Raw genomic sequence first — 24,462 nt, forward strand, 5'->3', positions numbered from 1 at the left:
ATATAATTACAAATCATGAAGTCATTTCTCTGTTTTCACACCTGAATCAGCAAGAACAGTGCAGAGACAGATGACCCCCCAACTGATATTCAGCAGGCTCCTCTGTTTGCAGGTGTACCATCTCAAACACAGATTAGCTTCTACTCAGAGCCCTCCTGGAGGGCTGGTGTAAAGTGTAAACTCACTCACAGGAGAAAAGCCCAAAGTTGAAAAAATCTGGTGATAGCTTTGGAACCAAGACAGCCCAGAAGACTGTCAGCAGGAGCAGCAGCAGTCTGCTGGCAGAGGACGGAAAACAGAGAAACAAAAGCTAGAGAAGGAGCTTGAATTCACTGTTCAAGAGACAGGAACTGTGGGAGACAAGATGAACTGTTGAATTTCCGGAGATTAGAGGATTGTTCACTCTAAGCTACACCAAATTCTGCCTTTAAACTGGTACAAGCCTTCTGTGATGCCTATAAATCTATTTCAACTTACCTATAAACAGAGGTTGGCTCTCAGTACAGCTGTGATTCAGTCAGCTCCATACCAAACCCTGGCAGCCCTGGGCCATAGTGACTGCAATAGACTACGGTAAGTCTGCAGCTTCCAGTTGCTGGGCTTTGTTACGCATCATTAAAATCAAGAAAGCACAAAAGCATCAAGTCTAATAGATCCAAAGAGGAAAGAAAGTTGCAAAATTTCTCCAATCAGTGGGAAGGAAGAAGAGAGCTGCAGCATGCAAGCAAGACTGGATATTCCTGATGCTTCAAACATCAATATATCTTTTGTCTAATGTGTCCTTTATTATACCCCAGCCATTATATGATTTCCACAACACAATGCAGGGAGAGCAAAGGAAAACTGAACTACATACCCTTTTCTCAGGGACACATCTAACATTTTTCCCACTGTGGATCTACCCTACTCCAGATACCTCCTATCTGCACTCAAAAGTAGCAAGTGGTCAAAACATTCTCAGAGCTTGATAAAAATCAAAGTCAAGTGCTTTCAACAAAATCCTCTTTGTTACCACATTCTGATCACTTGGCTACTGGAACTGCAAACCTGTTCAGAGACGACTTAACAATGAAGTATCATTCAAAAATGCATTTGCAGCTGTGCATATTTCACTTCAGTCACACGATTGTGAATTATACCTCAGCATGTCCTTGTAGAAAAAGAGGTGGGCTGTCAGGGGGATGGGAAGGGGGAGAGAAAAGAACGGAATTTTCATCGAACAAAAGAGCTCCAAGAAACTGATACAACTTTGCTGGAAGCTATTCCCAGCCCACTAACATTTTTCATTGTATACAGACATACCAGAATCCCAACAAGGGACATTTTTCCCCAGCTAAAATATGAACCATCAGCAAATCTGACCACCACCAGAGAGAAATACGACAACCTAGTGGAAGCAAAGAAAAACAAAGTGAAATCATCTTACAGTTGTCCTAAACCAAGAGTTACGTCAGAACTCACCACGGTGGCAGCCTCACACAAACACATGCCCGGTATCCAGCACACTGCTAGTCAAAGCTAAGCAAAGCAGGATTCCTGCACTGTTGCTTGCTTTACTGCCAGAGGCACTTACACCACACTTAAAAGTACACCAGACACAAAGCACCTTTTCCCCACATCCCTAGAAGCCCTGTGAAGAACTGTACGACTTTACCAATATTCACCAGACAGGTTTACAGCGATCCATTCTGCAGGAAAGCGTGCGCTGACTCCAAGTCTGCTGAGAAGCCAAGCACCACGCATTGCTTTCACAACCCAAAACCACAGCAGTGGCCTGTGGCAACGCTGAGAGAAGCCAGGGCAGAAGTAAATACCACAAGAACGCAGGAGGCAGCACGCAGCTGGGATGTTGGTGAGGTCGGGCTAAACCTACCCATGACCCAGCTCTGGACCACAGCCTGTACCCGAGCACCTGGATGCAACACATTTTTTTCATCCAGAGATCCTCTTGAATGCTAGGGCTATACAAAGGTAGAAACACCAGGAACCAGGCTACTCGGAGCCTCAGGAGACCAATGCTGCAAAGCAAACCTAAGCATCCAAACCCAGGCAAGGCAGATGCATCTTCAAAATGCAAGACCATCTATGTGCAGGGCATCCAGAAGAGCTGAGCACTTCGCACTCAACACGTGCACGGCAAGGGGCCAGGACTAGAGAGCTGGCCTTGAACGCAGGTGCAGCCAGAACAGAGCTGCTCAGCACTGCCAGGCTGCATGTACGTTTAGGTTACGATCCTGGAACAAGGAAACAATTGAATGAACAGCAAAAGCTTATTACATAGTTCTTTAAAGGACACCCAGCAAGACCTGTCATTTACGTGTCAGAAAAACAAGAGCATGCTGACCGAAGGCTGAACTGAGAAAATCCACCTCCGAAATCCCTTCTCCCTGGAAAAAGCTCTACCCACTTGCTTTAACTAAGCACCGGCCAGGCTTCTGATCCTCAAGCACATCCCCACGGGCCAAGGGTAAGGAACCACCAGAGTTTTGTCTCCGTGAGCAGCTTTACACTTGAGCTGCTGAATGCTACATGTTGGAAGGAAAAAGTCCTCTGATCTGCTTTGGTATCTGCAATAGCTGTCTCAGATCCTCACTGGGACTGAACGTGAGCAGGCAAAGCTTATCCAAGTACCTGGAGACACTCAAAGTCTATTTGTGAAGCAAGGACAAAGCCTACATTAACGGTCTTCAACTCTATTAAGCAAAATAAAGGAGAATGCTGGCAGAAAGAAGATATGGATCCCGCCAGCCTGAAAGAGAAATTGGAGCACCTTAAATTCTGGCATGCTCTCAGGCGGAGCATAGGGAAGAGGCAGAAGAGCAAATAAAAGGGAATTCAGCCCCTAGCAAGCCACTAGCAACATGAAATATATATGATCCAGTTCTCGCAGTTCTCAGCTTTCCTTGCAAATCCTTCATTTTAAGGCAGTGGGTGCAACTTGATCAGGAAAGCAGCATATCATCTTTCTACCAGTTAGAAAGCATGCAGGTATATTTTCATGAAAGGGATGTTTTGGAATGATCCTTTTGACACTGAAAATTGCCTGTCCAAGAAGAAGAGACCACAGAGGAAGGCTGCAGGACAGCCCCAAGAAACACAGAGCAGGTCCTGCAAACTGCAAATCAGCAGGCGGATGGAAGGGTGGAAAGGGCCATGGGAGGAGAGCAGAATTAGAAGTACTAGAGATTTATGACAAGTGATGCTTTAACAATAGCTTTAAGAAGGAAGCTCTTCCTGCTGTAGTTAATCTATTTCGTCTGAATATAAATTTATACATTGGAGAAGGACTGCATACAACTCCTCAGTCAACTAAAACCTACCGGTTTAAAACTCCTACGAGTTCTACCCAGTAACATAGACCATGGCAGAGGGGGAATAGTCGCTCCCCCAAGCAGCTGTCGGGCTGCTCAGTGGAGCTGCTCCAGCCTTTGCATAGGCTAGAAGATGACCTAGGAAGGACTTTTTCAGCCATGTTTTCTACTTTAATAATTTCTCCCCACCCCAAGAGGTCATGCAGATGAAAACACCAATTTAACTAATGCCAGATGGGAGACAAGTTAAGCCATATGACTCTTTGCTTATTACATAATTACCTTCATTTCTTGTAGAAACATGGAAATGCTTACAGTCACTGGCTGGATATTTTGTATATAAACAAACATTTCTAGGCTGTTTATAATTTAAAGAAATTAAGCCCACATGGTTTTGACCAACTACTCCATTACCACATGGCACATTTATGAAAAGAACAAGCCTAATTTTGAAGCTATGCCAGGAGGTTGCAGACACCAATCTCCCCCAGGAGCCCAAAATAACACTTATCAAATGTGCTCATCAATTCACGGTTATAGATTTACCGGGTAGAAACTTAAGATAGTTTGCACTCAGTGTTAAATACACCAAATTATTTTCTCCAGAACTCGAGGTCATTTAATTTACCTTCAATGAGCCCAAACACATCAGCAAAGAAAACAGCACTGAAATGTTCAAGCTCATTTTGCTACTGAACCAGAGCAGTATAGCAATGTACACTTTCAGCACCAAACACACCAAACCATGTGCCAGAACCTCCACAGGTCACTTACATAAAATCTATGGGAAAACTTCATGTGTACAGGTAAGAGCAGCACTGAGAAACTGTTGCAGATGCAGCTCTGCAAGTCACGCTTTTACTATAAAGTAATTAGCAATTAAAGACCCAGTGCACGGATGCCGTGTTCTGAATGGAGCCAGTTGTATTTGTAGGTGTCCTATTAGAAATCAGGAGCATATGTTTGAATTTGCATAAGAATCGGTGTGAAAGATTCAGTTACATCCCCAACAATCTCCAGAAGCTTTGGTTACACTGTCAATTATTCAAGTTAGAAAGTGCCTGACAATCTCCTTGCAAAGAGCTTGGCTCCCAAAACCTTCTTCCCACCAGAGACCTCCCCTCAGAGTCCAAAAGAAGGAAAGACCACCTCCACTCCAACCATCTCTTCCCCTTGACCCGCTCTGCAGCTCTCACAATGGCAGCCCTGAGCTGGAGAACACACACAAGACTTTGGACCACCCAGGGTTTCTAGCACGCAGCTAAAACACAAGCCTCTAAACAAGGGGCTGGACTTCTCCCACAGTCATTAAAAGTCATTTCCCCGGCCTAAAGAGAAGCTCTGCTAAATTAGGAATGTGGTGCCTACACTGGGAGCATGCAGAACCACTTACTGCTTCCACTTGATGACTTTGTAGCAGCAGTACTAGATTAAATGTGTTACCTGCTCCATCCTTATCCCACGCTCTGCCCACACAACCATTTGGACCATCATGCAGCAAAGCAAAGCACAGAACTGATCCAACTGAAATACAACCCATTTCCTCACCTCTACCTGCCGAATCCTGCTCTGGTTCGCTTTACCGTGTGAACTCTGAAATACTTGCACTGGCACAAGGCAGAAGGTGCTGGCAAGCAGCAGCCTAAGCAGGTAGGTTACAAAGAGCCACCAGACACATCAGTCTCAGAGGAGCTGATGAAAGCTAGCCGTAACTTCACCTGAAGAGTGTCAGGACAGTTCAGACAGCTCTCTACACATCTGAGAAAGAGCTCTTCAGTGGGTGAGCTACTGGAGCTTTGTTATAAACAGGCAGAGGACTGGTAAATGTCTTACACCTACACTGCACAGATGGAATGGTACAAAGGTAGAGAGCCCTGACGCTGGCTCCCCACAGCCGGGAAATGGATACTACAATTGCTCTGCTGATAATGGTAATGTCCCTGTCCCCGTTACAAACCACTGAGTTCACACGGTTGAGGCAGCAGTGAAATCAGGACACACGTGACAAGGTGAAATAAAGACTGCACACACATCCGATGAGCTGGAAAGTTTGCAGGATTGTCTTGAGATTAGACCCTGTGTTATAGACACCTGTTTTCAGAACAGCCCCTCCAGAGGCAGTCAAATCTAGCTCTGGCACAGCCTCCAGCTGAAGTGGGCTCTCCCTGAAGAAACTCAAGACTGAGTAACCTCAAATGATCCTGCTATATTTGTAAAATGTGTGCAAGGAGATGCCCTCCAACAGCCCTATGACTTTCATGGGCTTAGGAAAGGCAAAGCAAGTCTTGTCAAGCTTCCAGTCTGAACAGAGTTAAGAGTTATGCTGCCAGACCAGCTCCCTAAAAGTCAAGAGAAAGGAACCAGCCTCTCCAGCATAGGAAATGGGGCTACTCTTTTTAAAAGAAAGACCTAGACCTACAATCCCAGAGCCAAATGCATTCAAAGAGAAGCCATGCCTCCAGCAGGTCCAACAGAACCTCACGAGCTATTCACAGACTGACATTTCAAGCTGGTACAAAGCTCCCCAGACTCTCACTTCTTCAGCTGCAGGACGCACTGCAAAAATGCTAGGTGGGCAGCAAACTCTCTGCAGTAGAAAGAAGGCTGTGCTCCTCTGCAGTTGGCCCTCAGCAGCTGCCAGAACAGCTACAAAACCCAGTGGTGGATCAGTTGGAAAAAGTCATATACTATATGGAAAGGAAAGCTGGCTCTGAATGGCCTCAGACATCCTAATTGTGAAACTGCACTCGTACATAAATTAATAGGAGACCACACTGCTGTGTGAAAGGACAGCCTTGTCTACCTCACTGTGTGTTCCCACTTCTGATCTAAGCCACCTGCCAGGTTGGTTTTTGTTTGCATGGGGGTTTTTTTGGTTTTTTTTCCACTGAGCTAGGATAAAGCAGGCGGGCTGAGCACTGCAAATTGTTTCTCATTCCAGAAGAAGGAGTATGTCTGTGCAGGTTCCTCTCATGGTACACCCTGGTAAGCAGCTGCAAGAAAGTGAATTACACTGGCATAAAAATCCTACAAGAGCTGTTTCATGACAACTCATTGCCAAGGTACTATCTCACTGCTTTAATGAGAGCGCCCACCACACGCTCTGAAGCGTAGGCACCATCAGCTCCGCACGAACAACGTGCCCCAACCTTTGCAGCTGTTCCCTCCGGCCAACGGCTGCCAGATGCTCCCGCAGAGGATAAGCCTAGCTGGCCGCAGGAGAGTGTCACCAGCTTACCACAACAGCATGGTCACAACACAGGGTTGTGCAGCTGAGGCCCTCAGCAGAGAACTCCCCACTGCAACCCACCACAGCAGGAGCCAGGACATGTTAGGGATCACTCACACAGAACGCAGCAGACACGGTATGTGTGGATCTTTGCCTGGTTCCCAGAAGCTGCGGTATATCTGCATTAACCACATTCCCCAGGCAGAGATTGCCCTCTCAGCAGAAAGGGGATACAGACTTATATAGACTATATATAGATAAGGCTTCCTAAGAATCTCTCGATGGGGGTTATTCTCTGCGCTGTATCTAGATCTGGCCTAGTGCCTGTTGGGAAACACGTATCAGACAAGTGCATGTGCACACTGCAGCTCCTTTTGGCCATTAATGAGAGCCCCATGCTAGAAACCCTTGAAACACAGGCCAGAACCACATTCTGAGCTCTGTGGTTTTCCCATACCTCCATTTGCAGCCCTCCATGTGTTTCCCTGCAGAGGTGAAGATCCCTTTTGAAATCTCTCTCCTGCATGTGACATTTACTTACCAGCAGCGAGGAGCACCTCCAAACCGTCCCACTAGAGTGGTTTTGTAGAAAAATAAAAAGAGCAGGGAAGGATTTTTGAACAATCAAGCTTAACAGAGCAAAGGGATCTGATGGAAGGAGACAGTGTCTTTCTTCAGAAGATTATTAACAACAAAATAAAGTACTGTGCTGAGCAGCAAAAACACATTTCACTTTACCCTGCACACAGGCACACACTTCATCCCCCCACTTCCTTTACAGCCTCACACCTTCAAACCTCCACCTCTCCCCAGCCCCAGCAACAGACACTTAACAAAATCCATCCTGGATCACCAGGTTTGTTCCTTTTTTTTCTTTTTAAAACAAAAGAAACTACCTCCCCAAGGCCCAGGAGGACCTACAAGCTGTGCAGGTTTTCGTTAAACACCAGTGTTCCCTCTTCCCTACTCCTTTCCACTTGCCTCCTACAAGCTCCTGGGCACTGTCTGCCAAAAAGGTGAATGAGCAGGAGAGGGGAGTTGTTTATCTTTAGACCAAACTAGAGCCTGGGGCAGGGCGGGATGGGGGGGGGGGGGGGGGCCCACACATCTTAGAGCACTGAGGAAAAGGTGGCTAAATTACCAAACTACCATTTCCCAGCAACAGCAAAGCTATCACATTTATTTACTTCACTTTAGCACAGTTCGGATGAACCACTGCAGGAACAGTGAGTTGATCAAAACCCCCCAGTGTCCGGGTGCTGTTCCTCGCCCAAACGGCACACACTGTCCTTGGGGGCATTTCCCAGCATGTCCAAACATCTGTGAGACAAACAGTTAACTCTGCAAACCAGCACAGAGGCTATGGATGAGGAGCACACTGCACACAACATCAAAGTTGATATTTTATGCTAATCTGCCTGCCTACCAGAGAACAAATGCTATTTTCCTTGACAACTCTTCTGAAATAAGATCTGAACAATCATGCGTATTTCAAACTCTTGAAATATCAGTAAAACAAACAATCTTACTTTCAGTGCAAAAACTCCCAAGAACAGCCACTTGGCAGTTCAGGCAGACAGCGACTTCCACAAAGCACACAGCCTCCAGGAGCTGCACCCAAAACACAGGTGCTGCAAAGGTGCAGCAGGCACCACGCACCACCCTGAGCCATGCAAGCAACAGCACACTTTCTGGCTTGCAGACCCCAGCTCTAATTTATATGCATGAGAGCCTCCACCAAGCAAACTTCACAGCGTACAAGCTGCTCTGATTTTTGCTGCACACTTTAAAAATTGGATTGCTTTCCCACTGGAGCAGGGGAAGTCCAACACTGGCATTTGAGCTCCTGATCAAAAATAGTAATTGCCCTGCAAGAAACTGCGCTTGAAGCCAGACTGGCCTGCAGACTCACAGCTGCTAGATGAGAAGAAATAAGCAGACCACCTCAGAAGTAAGGCACAGCTCATGACAAGTGACACAGCCACGCGAAGCGCTGCTGGAAAGGCTTAAATGGTTCTAGAGGAGAAAACTGTTTCCAGACTCCAGCACGCAACAAGAGAGCCCACATACCTACTTTTCCAAACACAAGGAGCTCGTCTCCTCCTCCCTTCCCCAGACTCAGGCTCACCAGGTACATCTGCAGACCCTCTACTACAGCTGCACTGACCCAAGGACAGGGGCTACATGTGCAGTAGTCATCCACAACCCTCATCTTTGAGGAATCTCTCCTCCAGGGCTACCGGCTGTGGCATGCCCATCAGAGCTCTCTAGGCAATTCATTGTTTTAAACAAATGAGTGATTAGCAAGGATCCACTCTCTCCTTGTGAAGCTGGCTGCGTGCCCTGCAAGCCTCCACATCACTGTACAGTACTATAATCCAATTATACCTCACCATGAGAGGAGCTTCACGCTATCACATTCAATTAGGCAGTTAAGCCTCTTATCTGCACGTTAGGATCCATTCGGACTAAAACTCCCCCAGCACTGTCTGGGAGGTGGCATTCTTCGACCAAGCAAGGACACCCAGATGTCATCTCTGGAGCCACAGGAGGACCATACAGGTTGGGAAATTCCTATTGCTGCCTTATAGGGAAGTAGTAACACAGGAAAAATAAAATCCAGTGATCAGTTCCTGACCACTCACATGCTCTCTGAGATCCCCGCTCCTCCTCGTCCTCCTGCTCCCTGACTTCCTGGCGAAATGGGGCAGTTCTGAAGGAGTGCGAGGGGCCCAGAGGAATTTCACTCTCTTTAGTAAGTCAATGGAAAGGCGAAGGCTAATGGAGGACCTGGCAATACAGAGTCCTTTGGCAGCCAGCCACCAATTCCATAGGAAATACCCTCCCTAGAAGGTCACCATAACGGTGGCAAAATTTGGCCCAAAAGAATTAAAAAAAGCTGCCAAGATGTGACGCAAATAAAGCTAGTGAGCAGGCCAGCTTCCTGCGTGAGGCCAAAACACGAAGTGCTCTTGGAAAAAGAAAGATTAAGGGTTACAAGGAACATAATGGCCTCTTGTAACAGCTGAGTTGTTGCTTTTCTTTCCTTGGCAGAAAAGGGGGATGTTTTGTTGCTGGTGGATTAATCTATTATGCAAATCATTTCATAGCTAATTTGATACAGCCACAAGCTTGCCACAGAAATCATCTGCAGGCTCAGAGCTGATGAAAGGTGGAGCATCAACGGCTCCATTTGACAGAGCTGTTATTTCCTGGACAAGCAGCTGCAGGGCTGCAGAAGCACGGGCCAGACCGTCCGGGGAACGTGAGGGGAAGGTCCCTTGGGCACCTTCACTTGGTGGAAGGCAAGAAAAGAGGCCCTGCGAAAGAGCAGCCCTTTCCTTCCACTCCCAATGCCCTCCTGCACTGGGCATGTTCAGAAATGAAAGCCATGCACAATCCCATCCACAGACCTTCCGCCAGCAGCTTTGAGATTTTAAGACTTTTTCAGAACTGTTTTTCACATGCACAAGCTTCACCTGACGTCAGCTAGAAGGCGACTCAAAATAGGTCTAACGAAGTTTGACACCAACAAAGCACTCAGCTGCTAGACAGAAATTTTCTTCCCACTGAATACGAGTCCAAATTACATTCAGCAGTATCGTACAAAGTGACAAATTCAGTAACTGCTATGATAGGATTTACATGGGGAACACTAAGGGATCACTTGATCTTGCCTGAAGTAACATTATTTTGGTCTTGATCTCTTTCACGAAGACTAAGGAGGAGAAATAGGATCTCCTGGCTCTAAGAATAAAGGGGTTGGGTTTGGCCGCTGTGCTTTACCCCAAGCATTTCAGCTCCATTGCTCAGTTATGGATGCTCTTCCTCATGCGTCTCAAATATTCAACATCGCTTTAGCAATTTTTTTTAAAGCCTATCCTGTGCGCTCATTTGTATTCTGTTTCCTTCAGTGGTAAAATGTTAGGCATTCCGTGCTATTCAAACAAAGTCAAAACAAAGCCTCCAAACAAGCACTTCTGAAATGTACCTAGTCATCTGAGTAATTAGACATTTTCCTAGTTCCAAACATACCGAAAATCTACAGTCGGCTCCCAGTGAATGTGCCAGCAGTTATCCTAACGAACAAGAGTTCTCTCATTGGTATGCTATTGGTTAGCATACCAATAGATCAAGAGGTTAAGATACGTTTAAATTAACATCTCTCCCTACTTGAAATAAACAGCATTTTTAATTACATAGCATCACCTGATCATAATTATTACTCTAGCAAGTTGTCCACCTTTCTCTGCCAATATGGCGCATAGTTACCATTGCTCAAGCTAGGCCAGAACATGCTCTCACTGGCCAAGAGAAGTTCCCATTCCCAGCGCAGGCACGCATCCTTCGTACCACGAGGCAATGCCTCTCCCTTCCTAGCGCATTTGCAGCAAACCCTCATGGAGAACGGCCAGCTGTGGACTTCACGCAGGTCACAACCCCCTCAGCACTTGGCTGGGAGAGGGAATTAACACCATGTAGGGGTACAAACATGCCGATTGCTTGAGTGGCTCCATGTCCCAGCGGTCCCCACTGTGTCCCTCCTGGTCACATATCCATGCTGTTACCTTTACATGCTTGCAGACCCCTGTGCAAACCACTGCAATTTATTAATCTACAGGAAGCTGACAGCAAGACATATCAGTGGAAGATGGTAGCTGGCACAGGGAGAGAAGCACGTAGCCCAGGGCATGAGCAAACCGTTAGGATCCACTCAGCTGCTGTGAATCCAGAGCCTCACCCCAATCAGTTTCCATCACCCCTGGGGATGTCCGTACCAGGGCTGGTGTGCAAGTCCACGTGGTGCAAGGCCATCCCACAGCACACTGAGCAGTAACATCCCTGCCCCAGCAACCTCCTGTTCGAGTCCAGGGCATGCACATACATTCCCTTTGTGTTTCCTCACCCAGCAGGCGAGCCACAGAGGCAAATCGACATGTGAAATGCTCAGGCGGTGCCTGGTAAACAACCTTGGATCTCCAGCACCCTCTGTTCCCAGGTCTGTTCCATGGGCTTCCTTCGTATCTCCAAGGGACACCAGGTCATACCTGCTCTCAATACACTCAACTTCGCTTTACAGTTCAAAGCTTAGCAGGAACTTTTTCAAGTATGTGATAACTAAGGCAGTAGCCTAAAACAAAACCTATTCTGAATGGGAGCACTGACCCTCGCCTTCTCTTGCTCCAGCAGACCCCCTTCCAACAAAACTTTCCCCCTCAAGACCACTGTTCCTCTAGACAGCCTCCCCACGGTGCTGTCTCTTCACAAGGCTCCTTTCGAGATGGGACAATACCGCATCCTGCCATTCCCACCCACAGCTTCATCAAGAGATTGAAAAGAAAAAAACCCACCGAAATCCACAAAATAATTCTTACTTTTCAGTGTGCGGAAACTGTGGGGAAAAGTGTTGATTCTCTCACAGCCATGCAGCAAGAAGACCACTCTCAGTTTTTACAGGTGGTTGGGAGAACTTTACATAATGTAACCTTCCTCAAATGAAAATATTTCAATGCATAGAAGAAAGAAACAGCAGAAAAAGGTAGGCATCTCTCCCTTCTGGTATGTAGCGGTTACGCCCAGATAGTGAGACAGTTTGAGTCACATTTCTGGGATGACTAAAAGAAAGTACTTGCATTTCAGAAGCACTATGGTCAAAACCCCCAGGAGCTACATGTGCTGAAGGAAGAAATCAGAAAATCAGTTCTGCAAATGGCAGAAGAGAAAGGGAGACCAGCAGAAGCGCAAAACACCACCTAAGCTTGTGTTTCACTCAAAACACACAATTGCAGAACAACACTATACATCTTCACTATTATTCTTCCTTAAATTTAGACACTGCCTTTTCACACAAGGAAAATCCATGGATGCACCAAGTCAGCCTTCCAGATTTTGCTGACACCTTCCCCAAGCTGAACAGGCTTCCAGTAAATCACCCGCCAAAGAAGAGTGCGTTGAAGAGCAGTGCTTTGGACATCTTCCTCCCACAGTCCAGTTCCCAGCCACCATCTGGGAAGCATACACCACATCCGCATCAGGCCCTCCACCTCAACACCCACCCACACAATTTAGGGCAATGCAGGCGCAGCCCGCTCCAGGCACTGCTTCCACCCAGCCCCTCCTGCTCCAGCTTACTGGAGGAGAAACAGATTAGAAATGGGGTAAGATTTATTGTACCTAAAACAAAAGGGAAGGAAGCAACACTCCCTCCCCAAACACATGCCCCTCTCCCATGAATCCTCTGACTTTCTGCCAAGTTCAAGTCTCTTCTCAACTAGGAAGGCCTGTCCTGTCAACAGAAACCCAGAGGGGAACTTGTAACTACTGGAAATCTCAGAAGAAACCAAGGCAGTTCCACAGTACTTGACCACACACCAAGGCCCACTCTCCTCCACATCCTCCTTTCATGTCCCAACAGATGTCCACTTGAACAAGAAGCTCATTTTAAATACTGTTTCCCCTGCAGAACAGTTTTCATCCCAGTCTCTCGCTTTAACAGAAAGAATTTTAAATGCCATTGTGCCACAGGAAAAACCATTACAATATGAACTTAAAATACAGAGGCAGTAGTATAAGTTCAAGGTTTTCAAACTCCTGCCTTCTCTGACAGACAGGTTTGTTGCAAAGCCTATAATGAAATGCAAAGCATGGACCTGATGTAGCATCACAAGACACGATGTTAAATGATTAGAAACAGCAGAATTGAGCGTTCAGGCCCTGCACTCCCGCTGCTGCTACAGAATTCAGTGTTTGCCCAGCACATGCAGCATAGCACACATCTCCCTGTGCAATCAGACCAACATCACTGCAGAAGCTGCAACCTCAGCTGCTCCTGACTTCAATTCAGATTAACAAAAACCACTTGGCACCCACAGCTACAACTGCAGACTTGCCATACGTTGCACCCTGTGCACAGCCCTTGCACACTTGCCCAGCCCATATGGGGCAGTCCACATCCCGGGGAGCTGTGGAAAGACCTGCTCATTTGGTCAGCAGCGGCAGAGGCGGCAGCTGGACGTCTGCTTACCCCCCAGGCTCTAGGAGAGAAAGGGCACCCGGGAACAGCAAGGAAAGGTGATGGCAACAACAGGGCTGAAAGCAGAGGGACCCACTGCTACACACAAACTCCCTCATCCAAAAGCTATGGTCGTAGAAGGTCCCAGCTGCCCCAGTTCTCCCACTGATGCTCCAGGGCACGCAATCTGAGCCCCTGCTTCACAGCTTGCTCCAGTGAATCCAAAATCTCCCCCTCAATCCCCAGCTCTACCCCACCTGCCCAGATACCTGCATGTCCTTTGCATCACCCAGATTCCTCCAGGCACCTCAAACAGCTGCCTGCAATCTGCTGCCCACCCACCCGCCTGCCCCAATTCAAGCACCTAGGACCCACCCTAAATGCCAAATCCTGTGCAGATGCACCCCTATGCCCCACCACATCAAGGCAGGGCCAGTGTCCTTACACTGCATTTTCTGGTCATCTACAGATTTGCAAACAAGCAAGCTATGTTGTGAGCTTGTTTTCAGATCTGCAAGTATCAGCATAAATGATAATGCAGAACTAAAAGTCCTTGACAGCGACAGACAATTGCTTTTTTATTCCAGTTTAACAGGCACTGTTAGGAGCTGGATGAGATGGAAACCCAACCACCGCCTTCCTGTAGTCGAGGGTGCAATGGAGAGAACAGTTTTCAAAACTGCATTACAAGAGGGCCTCCATGTCCTCCATACACCACCAGGGTCGATGCAGACTGCACTGGAATCCAGTGCAAAAATCAGAAGTGCACAAACTGCACCTCCAGCTCCTCCCATGCTGGCAACTCCTTCCACAGCAGAGGGACTCCTTGAAGAGAGGCACATTCCCCTTGGAGTTAGTCCCCTTCTAAGACCTCCCGCTGCAGAGAAGAAAGGCTAAACAAGACACAAGTGGAGAAACTTGCTGCCCAAGAGATACTCCAAGGTGCTGTAAGCACAGATAAACTGTTATAAACCAAGATCATCTGCAATTGCAGGACTCGGGGTTTTTTCTACCCCATGCTATCTTCTTACCCACGATGTCAAAGCACTACGACTGCGGGTAATGTTTAAGCTAAGATAGTTATTAGTCCCACAAACAGGCCACTAGCCCTGCAAGACAGGGGCACTACCATCAAGTCCAACCTGCTATCTGGATGGCGCAGAAGACAGAGGGATTTGGGGGGTTTGTAAAGCTTGCAAAGCTTTACATTCCTGCGAGGTCAGCCCGATGACTCTGTTCCTTTTTCGCTCGCTTGCTGCGTCCCCATTTAAAAAAAAAAAAAAAAAAGAGAAAGAGGACTGTTTCAAAGATTCATCTTTGACGCGTTTAAATCTTCAAAGGCGTTCTGTTAAAGCCAAACATGAAAAGCGCAAATTTCATAAAAATTAAAAGGGATCCCTCCCGTGCGGGCTAAAAAAAGCGCAGGCAGGGATCGCATCTGTGTGTTTACACACATGCATCAGAGGCGGGGAAAGATTCGAGACGGGGAGCGGGTGAAAAACCAACAGAAGAAAAACCGATGCCCACCCCGAAGCAACTGACCTGGGGCATTTACCAGGCAAAGGCCCCGTTAAACAGGACACCCCACACGGGATGGCGGGGCACAGGGAGCACAACCCGGGGTGAGAAGGAGCCAGACACCCCAAATCCTGCCACCAATGCATACCCCACACCAGGTTTTTTTTGTGGGGGGCACTCAAACACATGGGGGGGGTGTAGGGTGACACACACACACCCCCCCCCCCCCCCCCAGACCTGGTGCAGAGGGCAGCACCCCCCTTTTTACGGTCGGGGAGGGTCCTTGGATCCCGCCACCCACCCCAAAATCCACTGAAGGGGTAAGGGGGCCCCCGCCCATCGCTATGGTAACGCTGAGGGGTGGGACACCCCAAAATAGAGGGAAGGGACCCTAAAACTGAGGGAAGGACCGCAAAGCTGAGGGGAAAGGGGGGTTGAGGGAGCAGCCCCCGGGGCCTCGGGGCTGGGCGCGGGCCTCCGACTCGCGAAGGTTCGCGAGTCGGAGGCCCGCGCCCAGCCCCGAGGCCCCGGGGGCTGCCCGCTTGAGAGGAAAAGGGTCCGCCCGCCGTTACCTGGGGACGCAGCTAGGGCTGGAACCATCGATCTCCCAGGTAGCGAAGAGGTTCATAGGCACGGGCCGCCCCAGGGCCCCGGTACCACCCGGGAAGCTGAGGCGGCTCCGTTCCGCCGCCGCCGCCATGGCTGCCGGCCTGGCGCGCGCCCACCGGGCCGCCACCGACCGCCGCCGCCTGCGCCGCTGCCCCGCCCCGGCGGGGGGGGTGTGTCACGTGCGGAGGGGCGGGGCCGATAAGGCGGGGCTAAATCACTGTAGGGGCTCGAGGGGGGCGGAGCCATGTTATAGGGAGGGGCATTTTGGGCGTGGCTAAAGTTGAGGGGCGTGCCTTTGTGGCTGGGAGGTGCTCCAGCGCAGGGGGCGTGTCTCTGCTGAGGGGGCGTGGCCAGGAAGGGGTTGTAGCTGTGCCCGGTTGTGCTGCGCTTCCCCCCCCCCCGCCGCGGCCCCTTAGTGGTGGGGTCGTATTGCCGCCCGGGCGGTTTCCTGGTGCGCGGCCGGAAGTGCCCGTACTGCTGACGGCGGTGGGACCGGATGTTGCCGTAGCAGTTTCCGGCCAGCTCCGTGGCAGGGGCAGGCGGCGGGTGCGGGGCTGGGCGGCGGGCAGGCCGCAGCGGGGCGCGGAGATGGTGCTGCTCACGATGATCGCCCGCGTGGCGGACGGGCTCCCGCTGGCCGCCTCCATGCAGGAGGACGAGCAGGTGGGGCCGCGCATGGGCGGGCGGGGGGAGGGGGGGGGTGCGGCCCGGTGTGTCGGTGAGGAGCGGGCGGGGGGCGGTCCAACCGGGCCCCCGCACCCCTTTTCACAAGCCGGGCGGCTCTTGCGCACGAGCATTTCCCGCCCGGTGGTCGTGGGTGGGAGGCGGAGAGCGGCGTTTGTGTTGGGCTGCTCCTCGTCTTCACCGGGCTGAGGCCGGGGCCCCCCCGAGCCCCCCTGCCCGCCGGCGGCGGGTGGTGTTTCTCCCGTAGCAGCCGCCCTCAACAGCCTGTTCTCCCTCCTCAGTCAGGCCGCGATCTGCAGCAGTACCAGAGCCAAGCAAAGCAGCTCTTTCGCAAGCTGAACGAGCAGTCCCCCACGAGATGTACTCTCGAAGCAGGAGCCATGGCTTTCCAGTAAGTATCTGTCGGCGTGCTGGGAGAACAGGTTTCTGCTGCCCTGGGCCACGCTGAGGATTTGTTAGAAACTGGGCTGCCTGAGAGAGGGGAGTTACCTATTTGCCCTGCTCGCTGAAGTGTAACAGCCGCTCTAAGGGGGGAGCTGTGAGTTGTTACTCCTTGGCACTGCTATCTGATGCTTGTTTTTCAGCCAGGTCCATAGTTCTACCTTTGCTGAAGACTCTGTAGGTTCTGTTCCCTTTAAGGTTTTTCTGTTTGTTTGCACCCTCCAAGATACTTTCAGTGCGTCTTTTGTACCTTCTGTGTCTTTTTTAAAAAGAGATGTCTTTGGTAAAAACAGTCTGGCAGCACAACTGAGCTCCTCTTGCACAAAATTTTCCTCTCCGTGATTCCCATGAGTGTGTACCTTTTTTCACATATTAGTGTCTTATGTAGAAGCATATGGTGTATCTCTTTTTTTATTGTTATTTCTTTAGTATCTGACAAACTTTTTTCTCTCATCTTGTAGGTTCAGTATTTTTTTGCCAAATGTTTTGGGTGTGTTTAATTCATTTCCTAAACCATTTGGAAACTCTCAACTTAAAAGCACTTTTGGCTTTCTCCAGTAGCACACTAACAAGGGAACTTGAATATAAAATAATGAAAACTTACAGAGAGTGCAGACCAGACACCCTAACTCCCTAATCAATAGCAAGGGAACCAGAAAGACAAGTAAACAGAGGAAGAAGTGATAGTCAGTGAAAGGCAGAAGAGCAAGCTTATGCTCAAGAAAAGGAAATGCTTCCTTACATGATACGTAATTACCTAGCAGAATAACATTTGAGAACTTAATCAAGCCCAAGATCTTGTGAAGAATCAGGATTATGCTGTTAGCAGAAATAATTGTGTTAGATGCCCTGAGATCAGGCTCCACGTGAGATCACTGAGGCAGAGTTGTGCAGTTTTGCCAGTGATGTGCCAAGATTTCCTGCGCTTGGCACCACTTCTGCCGCGCTGCCAGCAGCGGGATCCGTCTTGATGCCCCAGCCCTGGTGACTGGCTGGGTGGGTGGGAGACGGCTTTCGAATGCAGAGCAAGGTTGGTTTTAGGTCTGTGCTTCTATAATAAGGGTCCTTTAGCAAATCTGCCCTGTCCCTTTCTTACAGATTCAGTGACATGAAGAGACAGGAACAGGAGTTTTTTTTGGAAAGGTTATCTTTGGCAGAAGCCATGAGGTTTGAGGGCAACTTTTCTTGTGTTTGGCTTACATATGATAACTGTGACAAGACTTTTTTTAATCTTTTTTCCTCTTGGTTTCTGGTTGCCTTTGATAGGGAGTTATAGTGGTCAGAGGATGGCCCTGATTGAAATAGTCTGGCTATCCCTATCCCCTGTCAGGATTGGGTGGTGTTGCCAGAGTTAACTGCAAAGTGCTGCACTCCATTGCCGCCTTTCTAGAAGTTAGAACTTTCTAGAATTTAAAAACTCTGGTTTTAAATGTTTCCATGGCACTGCAGGGGTGTAACTCTGACAGTGAAGCCTTGAGGAAGAGTCTGTGTAGATCCTAGTAAATCCCTTCTTGTGTGGCTTCCATGATGCAAGCAGAGCGATGTCTGGGAAGGCTGAGCCACTTGCAGTGCCAAGGAAATCGAAGCCTCTTAACGGTGGCTGTAATGTCACCAGTTCTGACAAAGCGAGAAGACCTGGGCAAGCTCTTGTTTTGACAGCTGTTACGAAGAAACGGCCAGGTTACCTGGCTGGCAGGTGAGTGGGAAAAGGAGCGTTTCTCCTCCTCTATTGAGTTAGTCCCCAGACAAGTTCCGCAGGGATTGACAGCTGCTACTGCAAAGCACTCAACTGCTGCCTCTTTTAAGGTGGGGCGTTAAGGCAGGACCTATATAAAAAGAATACTTTCAGATCAGAAAACATCCTGTGATAACAGTACAGGAAGGAGACGAAATGGGGGAGTTTGAGATTTAGTCTAAAATAATGCTGACCAATGGCCACGCTGTTCGTTAATGCAGCACTTTTTTTTTTTTTTTTTTTTTTTCCTGCCAAATCAGAGCTCTGACTGCTGAGGGCAGCACAAACCTGCACAGAGCCTTTTGTGGTGCGAGAGTTACAAGTGTGGCTAAGGATATTGCTGAACTTGCTGAGGTGATGTAGGACATTTTTAGCTTGATCAGTTAAGAGAAGAGCCAAATCTTGCTGAAATGTGAAGCTTAAATTATGGCCAGTGAGGTGATTTATGTCAAATGTAATGTTTAGACTTGGGCTCCAAAAGCTGTGTCACCCTTTCAGCTACAGCACTCGGTGTACGCGGCTGTGCAGGTGCAGAAACACTGATGGAGTCTGCTGTGCTGTCAGTCAGTAGGTGACCTTTGGCTGGTGAATGGCTGAAGTGGCTCTTACCTGTCATGTTGAAAACAACCCTTGGTCTTTGCCAGTGTTACCAGGATAAAGCTTTTCTCTCTCAAAATGATCCAAGATAATTATAAAAAAACCTACTGGCTACACTCAGCGTGCAGAAATCCAGAGCGCTGTGCTGGAGATCAGAGGCACACACAAAGTGTAAAACTGCAAAGCCCAGCTGTACAGGAATTCTGCTTTGATGCTGAGCTGAGGTTGACAAAACTGGCCGTGGGACAGAATGAGGTGTGCTTGCTGTCTGGGGTGCTGACAGATCAACTTTAAATCCATCACAAATCTAATATCACAACAGGGGGAAAAGTGAGGGGGAAATACAGCTGAAGAGCTCTGGGCAGGACCAGCTGCTTGGGCCGGACCCCTCTCATCTTGAGTTCCCTGCTCTGGTTCTCAGGCAGTACTGTCAGCATTCCTATCTGACATGAGTTTTCCTTATTTCAAAAGATTATTTTCAAGTCTTACTGTTCATGACAGTGGCTAAATCAAGCTGTGGGGTGATGATTTGTAGCAGCTCCAAGCTGTCAAGCAGGTCTCCAAGGGTAAGGGAAGAACAGAGGCATGATGTACTGTAGAATTAATCTTATGCACTGATGCAGCCCAAGCTGAGGGATGTAAAAAGGAATAAAAGCACAGGCTCATGGGGACACACTTGTGGGGTGGATTATAGTAACTGGAGTTTCTTGCTTCTGGTTGGGGTGAATCTGGTGTTATTTGAAGACTGGGAGGATTTGCACCCAGGCCATGTGGAGGCAGGAGAAATGGATGCTCCTGAGTCCAGAAACACATTGAGGATCGTTAATTCAAAGGACTTGGACCTGTTGGGATATCTGGAAAAATAGTGGGGAGGGAGAGGAAGTTGTTTTGTAAGCCTGATGGCGCTATTAACAAAATTTTAAGCTACTTCTTTAACTACTGTGCCCTCGTGACTGGGTCAATTCTTTAATACGCTGTTAATCTTTATGCTAACTAGGCTGCTACATAATGGCATTATGCAGCAAGTCAAAGGAAGGTAACATAAAAGTAGCATTTAAATTCCACTCTGGATAATATACGTAAACATTCAAAAGTGTATGCAGGGCTATCTACTATCTCCACTCCCTTGGTTTTGGTGGAAATATTGTTGCCTTTATTTTTTCTATTGGCTAAATGAGGAAGAAAATGTAGTTGGGAATGTGCAGCAGCAGACAGTTGTAGGGAAGCCTGAATAACCTAAATAATCTCAAGATTGGTCCTGTCTTATCCCTTATTTCAGTAAGCTTTTTAGCTGAATTGTAATGAAAGGTCCCTGTTCTCAGTGCTGATGGAGGCACTGGAGCTCACACTGAAACAAGGTCAGCACTAAGCCTCTGCTAACAAATACAGATTAGATGCGATGGGGATGGGGTGACAGGAGGAGGAGAAGAGGACCTCCCCGCGCATTCAGCTGCAGAACAAACCAAACAGCGTTGCACAGCAAGAGTAGCTCCTGTTTCAACGTATGTTTGGAGGTCCTAACATTGCAGCCGAAGAGCTGGTAGCATAGTCATACTTCCCCATGGCAAACCTGTAAGGGGAGTCACCAGAACCCATCTAGCAACGATATTTTTCCCTAGCCTCTTTTAAGGTCATGCATGTGGATAGCAACACCCCACCAACAGGCTGGTGTTGGAGAGGAAGGGGATACCCAGCCCTCCAAAACAGAAAGCAGGAGCTGGCAGTCACTGGGTGGCTTTTTAGCATGCTGAGACCAAATTCTTGTGCATGTCCTAATCTCAGGGCAGAGCTTCCCATTTGTGGGCCTTGAGTACTTGGCTGTGCCTCGTTGTCTTGGAGCTGTGTTGGTCACCTTTCCCTCTGTTGTGCTGCTTGTGCTCCCCTCCTTCTGGTTGCAGGAGGGAGAGAGGGACGGTATCCTCCTTTTTTTTTTTTTTTTTTTACTCCAAAATTATAACTCTTTTGTTGCTGGTATTTTGTTAAGCTTAATGATACTCCCAGGCCAACTTTTGTTCCAGTGAAGTCAAAATTCAGGGCTGGTGGTACAGGTATAGGGTCTGAGGCTACAAGAAAATTTATTTTAGGTAAAGAAAAAAAATACACCATTACTTTGTAGAAAGGTTTATACCTAATCCAGACATGGCAAACTGGAAGTCGCTGTCCCCAGCTCTCATTGCCTCATAGGAATAGAGGTGTGCAGCGTGGTGTTTGATAGGATAGATTCAAAATTGATTGATTAAGGCTCTGTCTGCTGTTCTTCTAGCTACATCATTGAGAAAGGGGTGTGTTACCTGGTCCTGTGCGAAGCTGCATTCCCCAAGAAACTGGCCTTCGCGTATCTGGAAGACTTGCATTCAGAGTTTGATGAGCAGCATGGCAAGAAGGTGCCGACGGTCTCCAGGCCGTATTCCTTCATTGAATTTGGTGAGGTCCCTCCCCTTTCTAGTTGGGAAACTTCTTGCTTGGGGGGGAGCAGCCGCGGCCACAAGGTCCTCTCCAGCTTGGCCTATGGAATTGACAGTTCAGCCTCTTCTTGACACTAGAGAAATGGATGTTTTGAGCAAGAGAAGTGGTAGGGAAGTGGTAAATGTCTTTCAATTCCTATTTCCTGCTGTAAGTCTCTTGGCCTCGCTCCAGTGCATATTTGCTGCTGGCTGTCTCAGCAACGTTCCCGCTCCTTCAGCAGCCTGGCCGCTCTGCGTTAGGTGAGATTCCCTCTGATAACCCCATCTTGTTCCAGATACCTACATCCAGAAAACCAAGAAGCTCTACATTGATAGCCGGGCGAGGAGGAACCTGGGCTCCATCAACACAGAGCTGCAAGATGTGCAGAGAATTATGGTGGCCAACATTGAGGAAGTCTTACAGCGAGGAGAAGCCCTTTCAGGTACAGGGAATGGCGGATAATTGGCATGTGGTTCCTTGTCCCCTTGGTCAGCTGGGTGAGTGGAGCATACTGGAGGGAGGGAAAGGCTTGCTCATCCCTGAGCCTCCCAAGAAAAGCAGCGGACTCAGTGGGTGTTTCAGTTGGATCGGTTGCATCCTGAAGCACCTGGCAGGTATTGGTGCCTCTTTTGGACGAGACCAATATCTCACCAGCTTGGGTGGCTCTCATCCCAGCAGGACAAGCACTAGAGCACTGCAGATAGGCACAGAGCATGATGCCATGTGAAACTACTGTGCTTCCAGCTGCTCCGGAGAAACTTGTACCATTAATGGAACATTTGGGGAATGTTTGGTTGGGTCGATCTTGATTAACTTCTCTTCCCTTTCCCTTTAACAGCTCTTGATTCCAAGGCCAACAACTTGTCCAGTTTGTCCAAGAAGTACCGTCAGGACGCGAAGTATCTGAACATGCGTTCCACTTACGCCAAACTTGCGGCCGTAGCTGTGTTTTTTATCATGTTGATCGTTTATGTGAGATTCTGGTGGCTGTGAGCTGGCTGCAGTCGCGGAAGAGGGAAAGCCGGTAGCCTGGCAGGTGTATGTGTGCAGGACACTGTTCACGGGGGATGTGCATTAGAATCCACGCAGGACCATCACCTTTACGGGAGTGTCCTGAAATTGTTAGGTGACACTTGACTCCACATCTCTTAGTGAAGCCTGACAATAGGTGTAAAGGCTTGTTGACTACAGGCTTTTCCTCTGAGGCAGTTTGCACTAGGGTACTGCAGGGTTTGGCCTCCCACGGTTCTGCCCCCCTCCCGGGGCTACGCTCTGGGAACAGTCAATCAGTGCAGTTTAGCGTAATCACATTGTACGTCCTCCTGTTGAGTAGCTCTAGTGGGAACTGGACTCTAATGAACATTCCTTGTGTTGGCAATGTTTGCTTTTTTTAGAATCTGGGTCTGCAGTTATTTTTCTTTTTTTTTCTAAAGATAAGACTCCCCTGTTTGAAGGCAAATACTGCACTGTACATAAAATAGCTTTCACCTCTGTCAGAATAGTTATTGTTGAGTTTTCTGTGTTTGACATCTTGGCTTGTTACACTTTAAATTGCTTTAGGAAGAAATGGATGTTAAATTATGCCTTAAAATACATTCTGTCTGGTACCTGGAGGGACTATGAAAGGCTTCAATATTGCTGATTCCCACAAAATTAAACTACAGGTTTGTAAGCGTCCACTTTCTCTCTCCTGACAGCTGTGTATGACAGTATGTTTCCGTGTGAACAGGGTGTGTAATTCAAGTGCTGTTGGAGCGGGCACAGTGCAAACTATGTCAGCACTCTATTTTTCCCTTCTATCTGCAGATTCACTACATTTGCTACATTATTTCCTTCCTTTTTATAACTGTGCTTTCCTTCCAAAATGTGTCAAAACTGCCAGCATTTAATCTCTGGGATGCTTGTTTTCTTTCTCCCTTTCTCCGTCTTTCCCTCACCCAAAACAACCAAAAAAACCAAAACTCTGAATGTTGTTGTGAAGAAAAGGCAATGTTTCCTTAAAGAACACTTTACATGAAGGATTCAGAAGGATAACTTAAAAACAGTGGAGTCCTTTGGAAACACCACCTTTTTTTCCTGTGGTCGCCCTCTCCCTACCTCACTTGGGAAGTTGAAACTGTAGGCGAAGAAAAACTCATTATGGGGCAATAGTATGTAGCTGCTTCTTTCTTGTGGGCCAATTTGTATATTTCCAGTGTAATATGATTTTTTTTAAAAAAAAAATTATTTTTTGGTCTGCCTGTGCTAAATAACATTTTACCAGTCAGCTTTTGTTTTTATTTAAATAAGAGGAGAAAAAACCCTACAGCTCAGGCATTCTTCTGTACTCAAGTGTCTGCCACTTGGTAGGAAGCAGGCAGTGTCACAGAAGGAAGTTTCAGGACTCTGCAGCACCTTTTACAAGCACATAATCTTGTGTAGTTCTGGAAGTATAAACTGTGACCTGGAAGTGTTTCCTGTCACTGGGTAGGAAATGGAGAGCTGTTGTCCTGTCTGGGAACACACCCTAGCTTGGCACCGTGTTGGACTGGCAGGGAAGCACTTAGCACTTGTCCCCCAATAAACCTAGCAAATCTGATCCACTATGTAGTCTAAAATCATCTGTTTTCCGCATGATGCCTCTAAGTGTTATGTTGTAGATTGCTTTATTGTTATCATTATTTTTAATCCTTTTTAAGTCGTGTCCCTAACAGGTGAATGTCCCGGTGATGTAGGTCTGTGTAATGTAGGTGCTGAAAGGTGAGCAGATGCCGACCAAATGTGGATTCTTGTGATTGAGGGGAGTGAGGTTTCTGCAGTGAAGGGCAGCTCGGTGAGCAGCTGCCTCCTGCAGCCCCGGTGTCAGCAGTGAAATAAATGCTTCTGAAAAATCCCCTCTGCA

At 48.0% G+C, this 24,462-nt stretch overlaps 2 protein-coding genes across 8 annotated transcripts in view; one reads left to right on the forward strand and one right to left on the reverse strand.

The window, feature by feature from the left end:
* Positions 1–15,843, reverse strand: part of PACS2 (phosphofurin acidic cluster sorting protein 2) — a 79,818-nt gene extending 63,975 nt beyond the window's left edge. For 6 of the 7 annotated variants that reach the window (XM_075760234.1, XM_075760232.1, XM_075760231.1 and 3 more), the window contains exon 1: positions 15,643–15,843. In XM_075760234.1, coding sequence (XP_075616349.1) covers positions 15,643–15,770 — 128 coding nt within the window. In that variant the 5' untranslated portion in view covers positions 15,771–15,843. The remainder of the gene's footprint in view (positions 1–15,642) is intronic. The other variant, XM_075760233.1, reaches the window with a different exon arrangement.
* Positions 15,844–16,020: 177 nt separating this feature from the next.
* SEC22B (SEC22 homolog B, vesicle trafficking protein) lies at positions 16,021–24,462 on the forward strand. Its single transcript, XM_075760235.1, has 5 exons — positions 16,021–16,342; positions 16,645–16,754; positions 21,400–21,560; positions 21,877–22,023; positions 22,420–24,462. Exons 1-5 carry the CDS (start codon positions 16,268–16,270, stop codon positions 22,572–22,574), a joined length of 648 nt encoding a protein of 215 aa, XP_075616350.1. The 5' UTR covers positions 16,021–16,267; the 3' UTR covers positions 22,575–24,462.

This window comes from Balearica regulorum, chromosome 8 (genome assembly GCF_011004875.1).
Source record: "Balearica regulorum gibbericeps isolate bBalReg1 chromosome 8, bBalReg1.pri, whole genome shotgun sequence".
Classification (NCBI taxonomy): Eukaryota; Metazoa; Chordata; class Aves; order Gruiformes; family Gruidae; genus Balearica; species Balearica regulorum.